Consider the following 9,072-nt stretch of genomic DNA (forward strand, 5'->3'; position numbering starts at 1 on the left):
TTGTTTTTAGAAATTCATATTGTTTGATTGTTAAAAAGAATCTCTTGGTACTCACTAATTTTTGAAATTCATAGTATGGTTAATATGCCAATAATGCATATAGTATAAATTTATACAAATAAGTAGAATTACAAACGTGTCAACAAACTTCTTAAAAGCTCAATGAATGCTTCAGGTTTGAGATAAAGATTTAATGCTTCAGGTTTGAGATAAAGATCTAAACTAAGTACATCAATTTACTTGCTGGACACAAAATAAATTTGCTGAACTGGACAAAGAAAATGTTGGTAAAACCTTGAAAAAAAGCTGTCAATTCTAATTTAACCAAATGATGGTTTCACTTAAATTTACTATGCCTATGGAATTGCTAAAATCAAGAAGTCTAACTGAATGTGATGTATAGCAGTTTAATCTTGGTTATATCGCCCAAAAAATGTTGAGTTGTTGATAAAAATGCCTCAGTGTATAAGGCAACAATAAAACTGGACATCAAAAAGTCCATTAAAACAATCCCTGCACAATGATGATTTGTTAATTAAAGTACCTAGTGTGGAAAACAACAAAAACTCAGGGTCTCTTTGCAGGAGGCAAAAAAGTCCAGGAAAAAGGACAATGCAGACTTGACCCGGGATGGGCCAGACCTCACAATTGATGAGTCTGGACTAAACATGCTCAACGATGACGACTCTAACGACGTACCAGAGGCTCTGGGTGACGGGACTACCAAGGTCCGTGGGGGTCGGGATGGGGAGGAAGAGGCTGAGGAGGAGGAGCTCACTGTTGCCCCGCCCCTGATGGGGCTTGACGAGGCCATACTGTACAGCATTGAGAAGTGCTGTGAGTAATATATACTGTACAGCATTGAGAATAGTGTTGAGTGATGTACATAGTGAAGTAGATGGTGTCTGAATATGTTTATCTGTGTTAGTGGTACCATTGTAGCCAAAATGGCCATAATCTAATAAAATCTCAAAATGGCGCTGAAACAATTATGCAATTTCAAATTAAGCAAACATTTAACAGTTAATTAGAAATGACTTGTAAATAAAAAAAAAAAAAAAAGGACAATGGCTAACTTTATAACAACCCAATATGGCAAATAGTTATCAAAAGATCAGTAGATAAAAAGACCCCTTTCTGTAATTATACTTTTTTGCAACAGTGTAAATCTTTTTGGTTTATTTCTATTTTTAATTTCTGTCAATGATAATTTTTAGTGGTCAATTAATCACTTTAGTCATACAAAACAGTTTTACATGCAAAGTGTATCAGTACATTTAGTTAAAAATTAGCGGGCAAGTTGGTGTTACACTGGACTACAAATCGGACGATTGCGGTTTGGATCCCGGCTCAATCACATTTCTTGTGTGTGGAAATCTTTAATTTATTAAAGTAGTGCAGTTATCATTTACTGGGATAAGAATGTGCAATTAGTACTGGTGTACCAGCCTACCCAGGAAAACAGTGTGTTGGGTAACTGACCAGCGAGATGACTAAAATATTGATGAAAACTGCAAAAAATCCAACAACTAAAAAGAAGAAAAAATATCAATTTTTTTAAACTTTTGTTTTAGCTGCTGATGAAGTGAAGAAGAAAATGTATAGCTGCATCATTGTGGTGGGTGGAGGGTTGAACTTTGAGTGTCTGCAGCCGTGGTTACAATACAGCATCTGGAAAATCATGCCCGCCCATATTCGCCCTATGCTGGAGACCATGGATGTGATTACCAGACCAAAAGTAAGTAAGCAGCAGCACTGTTCCTGTATTCTTCTGACTCTTGATCATTGTGTTATGGTATAAGTTGACTTGACAACAAAATTGATAGACAAATTGTTAATCTTATGGGAAAACTTGAATAACTTGACTGCCATTTCTTGTGAAGTCTTTGTATTTTGCCAATAGTCTGTTGGTTGGTAAATCAAGAACAGCTTTACTGATATGAATGTTGTGGTAAATATGTGTAATACTTGTATAAGTTAGTGGGACATTGGATATAATTTAATATTCATGTGGCATATGTTATACACCCAGGCGGAAGCTGTAGATTGTCATTATGTCACAATGTGGCAGCTGTTCTAAGCCTTGCTTAATAAATTTGCTTTTACTAACCGTAACCTAGTATTTTCTACTTTGGCCACGGTCTGGAAAATTGTGGGTAAATGCTTGTGCAGTCTGCATAGGCTAATCAGGTAGTACACTTTCCGCTATTGTGGTATTTTTAGTTTGAAGAAAGTCTCTTAGTATCTCTTTGCCTCTGCAGATAGCACAGGCTAATCAGATATGACACTTTACACACATGAATTAACAACACTGTTCCCAGAATGAGGCCATTTTATGTCTCCACAGGAAATGGAGCCTGAGGTTGTCTGCTGGAAGGGAGCAGCCATCTTGGCCTGTCTGGACACCACTCAGGAGCTGTGGATCAAACAGAAGGAGTGGAGCCAGTTTGATGTGAGGATGCTGAGAGAGAGGGCACCATTTGTGTGGTGAAACCAGTCTAAACAAGATAGATACACGGTGTTGATGTTACATTATCAGTGTGGTGAATCCAGTCTACACAAGATAGATACACGGTGTTGATGTTAAATTATCAGTGTGGTGAATCCAGTCTACACAAGATAGATACACGGTGTTGATATTACATTATCAGTGTGGTGAAACCAGTCTACACAAGATAGTTACACGGTGTTGATGTTACATTATCAGTGTGGTGAAACCAGTCTACACAAGATAGTTACACGGTGTTGATATAACATTATCAGTGTGGTGAATCCAGTCTACACAAGATAGATACACGGTGTTGATGTTACATTATCAGTGTGGTGAAACCAGTTTACACAAGATAGATACACGGTGTTGATGTTACATTATCAGTGTGGTGAATCCAGTCTACACAAGATAGATACACGGTGTTGATGTTACATTATCAGTGTGGTGAAACCAGTCTACACAAGATAGATACACGGTGTTGATATTACATTATCAGTGTGGTGAAACCAGTCTACACAAGATAGTTACACGGTGTTGATGTTACATTATCAGTGTGGTGAATCCAGTCTACACAAGATAGATACACGGTGTTGATATTACATTATCAGTGTGGTGAAACCAGTCTACACAAGATAGTTACACAGTGTTGATGTTACATTATCAGTGTGGTGAATCCAGTCTACACAAGATAGATACACGGTGTTGATGTTACATTATCAGTGTGGTGAATCCAGTCTACACAAGATAGATAAACGGTGTTGATGTTACATTATCAGTGTGGTGAAACCAGTCTACACAAGATAGATACACGGTGTTGATATTACATTATCAGTGTGGTGAAACCAGTCTACACAAGATAGTAACACGGTGTTGATGTTACATTATCAGTGTGGTGAATCCAGTCTACACAAGATAGATACACGGTGTTGATGTTACATTATCAGTGTGGTGAATCCAGTCTATGCTGCAGTCTGGTAGTAACACGGTCTCCTGTGTGTTAAAACCAGTCTTTACTTGATGTGAAACCAGACTGCATTTCAGTCACACATTCAACTGTGTGTTGAAACCAGTCTTCACTTGATACTGATACAGTTTACTATGTGGTGTAATGACGACAATGTTAATTGCAGTCTCCTGTACGTTGAAACCTGTCAGCACTATCAACTGTCAAATGGCTGATGACTCGGTGTACTTTTTTGTGAAGCCAGCTTATACTGTCTAGTGCACAGTATATCTCGTGGAGAAATTGTTCTTTACTGCATAGTTTTGCAGTCTATATATAAGACCTTGTCTGTGTGCTGAAAGCAATGCACAGCAAATAACATGAAATATTATTAAGTCAAGTCAGTCTTAACTAAATGGTTTCATATTTTACGACAACTGCATAGAAAACAGGTGAACTTGAATATGGATGAAAACCTATAAATATAAAAACATTCGTGTCATACCCCCACAAACGAAGTTTAGGGGGGTATATAGGAGTGAGCTTGTCTGTCGGTCTGTCGGTCGGTCCGTATTAAGTGTACGCTCTCTATTTCAAGTAGTTTTCATCCGATCTTCACCAAATTTGGTCAGAAGTTGTATCTACATGATGTCTAGGCCAAGATCGAACATGGGCCTTGCCGGGTAAAAAACTAGGTCACGGGGTCACTTAGTGCGTTTTAAACATTGAGCATGTTGTCCGCTCTCTATTTCAGGTAGTTTTCATCCGATCTTCACCAAACTTGGTCAGAAGTTGTATCTAGATGATCTTAAGGTCAAGTTCGAACATGGGCCTTTCTGGGTAAAAAACTAGGTCACGGGGTCACTAAGTGCGTTTTAAACATTCAGCATGTTGTCCGCTCTCTAATTCAAGTAGTTTTCATCCGATCTTCACCAAACTTGGTCAGAAGTTGTATCTAGATGATGTCTAGGCCAAGTTCGAACATATGCCTTGCCGGGTCAAAAACTAGGTCAGGGGGTCACTTAGTATGTTTTACACATTGAGCATGGTGCCCGCTCTCTATTTCAAGTAGTTAAAATCCGATCTTCACCACACTGGGTCAAAAGTTGTAACTAGATGATGTGTAGGTCAAGTTCGAACATGGGCCATGCCGGGTCAAAAACTAGGTCACGGGTCACTTAGTGTGTTTTAAACCTCACCATGTTGTCCGCTCTCTAATTCAAGTAGTTTTTATCCAATCTTCACCAAAATTGGTCAGAAGTTTATCTTGATAATGTCTAGAGCAAGTTTGAATATGGGTCATGCCAGGTCAAAAACAAGGTCACGGGGTCACTCACTTAGGGCGTTTTAAACATCACAATGTTGTCCGCTCTCTAATTCAAGTACTTTTCATCCGATCTTCACCAAACTTGGTCAGAAGTTGTATCTAGATAATCTTAAGGCCAAGTTCGAACATGGGCCTTGCCGGGTCAAAAACTAGGTCACGGGGTCACTTAGTGCGTTTTAAACATTCAGCATGTTGTCCGCTCTCTAATTCAAGTAGTTTTCATCCGATCTTTACCAAACTTGGTCAGAAGTTGTATCTAGATGATCTTAAAGCCAAGTTCGAACATTGGCCTTGCCGGGTCAAAAACTAGGTCACGGGGTCACTTAGTACGTTTTACACATTGAGCATGGTGTCCGCTCTCTATTTCAAGTAGTTTAAATCCGATCTTCTCCACAGTTGGTCAGAAGTTGTAACTAGATGATGTGTAGGTCAAGTTCGAACATGGGCCATGCCGGGTCAAAAACTAGGTCACGGGGTCACTTAGTGTGTTTTAAACCTCACCATGTTGTCTGCTCTCTAATTCAAGTAGTTTTTATGCAATCTTCACCAAAATTGGTCAGAAGTTGTATCTTGATAATGTCTAGAGCAAGTTTGAATATGGGTCATGTCAGGTAAAAAACAAGGTCACGGGGTCACTTAGGGCGTTTTAAACATCACAATGTTGTCCGCTCTCTAATTCAAGTAGTTTTCATCCAATCTTCACCAAACTTGGTCAGAAGTTGTATCTAGATGATGTCTAGGTCAAGTTTGAATATGGGTCATGCCGGGTCAAAAACTAGGTCACGGGTATCTAAGTGCATTTTAAACCTCACCATGTTGTCCTCTCTCTAATTCAAGTAGTTTTCATCCAATCCTCACCAAACTTGGTCACAAGTTTTATCTAAATGATCTCTAGGACAAGTTTGAACATGGGCCATTCCGGGCCTTAAACTAGGTCATGGGGTCACTTAGTGCGTTTTTTAACATTCAGCATGGTGTCTGCTCTCTAATTCAAGTAGTTTACATCCGATCTTCACCAAACTTGGTCAGAAGTTTTATGGTGATGATGTTAAGGCCAAGTTAGAACATGGGCCTTTCTGGGTCAAAAACTAGGTCAAGGGGTCACTTAGTGCATTTTAAAAATTGAGCATGGTGTCCGCTGTTTTTTGTGAAGACGACTTTCAAAATATTATGTGTCAATGCGGCATGTTGGGGTATTCGTCACGTCTGTGACAAAGCTCTAGTTTTTAAGTTCCTGTTGATTCTCGATCACAGCCGAGAGAAATCAGAAATGTGATAAGCCAAGTAGTCTGTTCATTAGTAATATTTGTCGATATGGGCATTTTCCTTTTGATCATTCATTTATTAAAATGTGAAATACAAAAAATTAAGGATTCAAGAGGTAACAAAAAACATAAACCACTTAACCTTTTGCTGTAACCAGTTATTAACTGGTTAACTGAAAAACTTTTAGTAGTAAAAATGTTTAAGAGTACGTTAAACATGTTACATACCGCTTGTGCATGTACTCTATAGAAGGGAAAGTTAATTTAGATTGCTTGCATTGATAACATTTCAGTTTCTTTCTAAAAATTTATAGTAAAATGTATTGTAATAATTTTGTAAATTTGTGCTTTATTTTGTATTTTTTTTTCCTGCGTTTAAGCATTTAAATAAAGAGTGAAATAACTACAAAATTCTATTATGTTAGCATCGTATCACTTACAATAATTTTGTTCATTCTGATTAAAAAAAATTTAAACCATGACTAATTATTTTTTAGCTCCACTATTATATATGAAGTATATAAAGTGGAGCTATCCTACTCACCCCGGCGTCGGCGTTTCCGTTCCGTTCCGTTAGGGTGCAAATGTTAAAGTTTTTGTACTACCCCAAATATTTTGACATTGACATATTGCTTTCATATTTTGCATACTTGTTTACCAACATGACCCCAACCTATAAACAAGAGCAGACCACTGTATCAAGCGTTTTGACAGAATTATGGCCCCTTTTATACTTAGATAATTGAACATTTAGCTTAAATTGCCATAACTTCTTTATTTATGATCAGATTTTATTATTACTTTAACAATACAACACTTACCTGAATACCACAATTGATTCCACCCAAACAAACTCCACGCCCCAACCCAGAATCCCTGCACTATCTCACAGTTCAAACAAATCAGCAAATATGCATGTATATGCAAAATATGCACAACACAACAGTGTTCATTTGGTCAAGAAAATGACTCTGACCTTTAGCTTGTGGCTGATGCGGTTGTGAGCCTTGGTTAGAAGACGACCTGTGTTTGAGAACACTCACTCTGATAACAAGGATGTCAATGGCAGGGACAAAAGCCTCTGCTCCACATGCGCAATTATTGGGAACGGGTTGCCATCTGGCTTGCAATTCACTCTCATGTTGTAAACATACTGTACGGCACAATTTTAAAGCAATTGCAAAAAAACTAAATAATGATTTTATTATTTTAGATAACTATGTAATTTGTTTTTGTTAATTAAATGAGTTGAGTATATTGCCTTCTTAAATAAAACTTCCCTCAGACGGTAGTGGTGGCATAGTTGGTTATGAAAATTACTAATAACACTATTTATTTCTGTTTAAGCAAACATATGTTGACTAGACAAGTTTTTAAATACAAATGAAATTCTCGATAAAATTATTACTTATAAACACTATGTTTGCAAGCAACTAGTATTGGATATTTGTAAACAAACGATCAAAATAACCTGTCCAATGTCTCAACTGATTTTAATTTTGATTTACTAGTAGGTAAGTGAGTCAGTTACATCTTCGCTAATAGCCCCAAATCCCCGCAGTTCACTAGGTAAATTTCCGCAAGTTAAATAAAAAAATAGCGCCCATTATCAAAACGTACCCCTATTTGTAACAACAAACATTTATTGCTTTATTTCTTTGTTATTTGACACGTTGTTTTCTTCCATCAATGGTACGGCATGTTGTTCTAACTAGTTGACAGCGCAAGTTGGCAGTATGTCGCATGCAAAACGTAAAAAGTATTACACAAAAAAAGCATAACCAAATTTTTTTCAGTTAAACCTTTTCCCGAAAATGTAACCAGTTAACTGATCGTTTCAGTAGATTACCCGGTTAACCTTTTGCATTCTAACAAATCTATAAAATAGCTCGAAATAAGCTTAATGTCATCAGAACATAGTTTGTCTTTGTTATTTTTATGCCCCCGGATCGTATGATCGGGGGCATATTGTTTTTGGCCTGTCTTTCATTCTGTCCCAAAACTTTAACCTTGGTTAAAGTTTTGCAATAACTTTTGCAATATTGAAGATAGCAACTTGATATTTGGCATGCATGTGTATGTCATGAAGCTGCACATTTTGAGTGGTGAAAGGTCAAGGTGTTCTTCAAGGTCAAAAGTCAAAATATACAATCCAAGGGGAGTAATAAGCTTTTAAAGGGAGATAATTTCTAAACCTGCCAAATGATAAATTAAAATTATATTTCAAAGCGGTGCAATAGGGAGCATTGTGTTTCCGACAAACACATGGTTTAAATATTGTTTCTAGTATTTGTTGGTGGGGAATTTAAAAAGTATTGCCATTAAAATTGTCTTTAAGAGATCAGATCATTCAATAGGGGAGTAAATGTATAAATAAAAACGATCACTCCTTTTGTTGTTTGGGTTGCAAATTTACCATGATAATGGAAACTGCAAATAGTTCTGAATTATTTGTGTACATACTGGTGTCAGTGATGATGATATTCGGATATGACATATGTAATAATGGCATTTTCCTTAAGATCAGCAAAATATTTATTGCCCAAAAGCCAGTCTCGCGTTCGCCTGCAAATGTTCCGATATAGTAGCCAGAATTTCACATTGAATATACTGTAATACAAAAAAATAAAAATGAGCATTTTTCTTTAGCTTTAAATCTGTTACTAGACCACATTGAGCGTTGAAATTTTGGCTACCGGTATTGCTAAAAGGAACATTGATTTTTTATTTTGTAATATTGTACGCAATATTCATTCATTTTGTGTGTTTATAGACTTTTTAACACATTCGTTTCCTTGTGGATGACAAATATACCAATAAAGGCTTGTTAAATTCGAGAGATTTGTTGTTAATTAATGCTGAGTGTGGTCTTTTGAGAATAATGTTACTTGATAGCTACACAGATTGGTAAACAAGCAGATCTTCATTCTCCATCATAGGTATATGTGACAAAACCATCCACATGTTCCCTATCATTCTACAGTTATGATAATTGAAAATTTAGAGATATGCAGCCATTGTTTCATGGTATCTGGGTTTCTACAAC

At 36.9% G+C, this 9,072-nt stretch overlaps 1 protein-coding gene across 2 annotated transcripts in view; it reads left to right on the forward strand.

Moving 5' to 3' along the window:
• Nucleotides 1-8,863, forward strand: part of LOC127832582 (actin-related protein 8-like) — a 31,058-nt gene extending 22,195 nt beyond the window's left edge. Inside the window, exons 11-14 of one of the 2 annotated variants that reach the window (XR_008026974.1) lie at nucleotides 585-837; nucleotides 1,575-1,738; nucleotides 2,348-4,286; nucleotides 4,915-8,863. Coding sequence is in view for 1 of the 2 variants with exons in the window: in XM_052358104.1 (XP_052214064.1) it covers nucleotides 585-837; nucleotides 1,575-1,738; nucleotides 2,348-2,491 (561 nt within the window). In the remaining variant the exon portion in view is untranslated. Of the gene's footprint in view, nucleotides 1-584; nucleotides 838-1,574; nucleotides 1,739-2,347 lie in introns of both variants that reach the window. The other variant, XM_052358104.1, reaches the window with a different exon arrangement.
• The last annotated feature ends 209 nt before the right edge of the window (nucleotides 8,864-9,072 follow it).

The sequence above is a fragment of the Dreissena polymorpha genome, chromosome 5 (assembly GCF_020536995.1).
Source record: "Dreissena polymorpha isolate Duluth1 chromosome 5, UMN_Dpol_1.0, whole genome shotgun sequence".
Classification (NCBI taxonomy): domain Eukaryota; kingdom Metazoa; phylum Mollusca; class Bivalvia; order Myida; family Dreissenidae; genus Dreissena; species Dreissena polymorpha.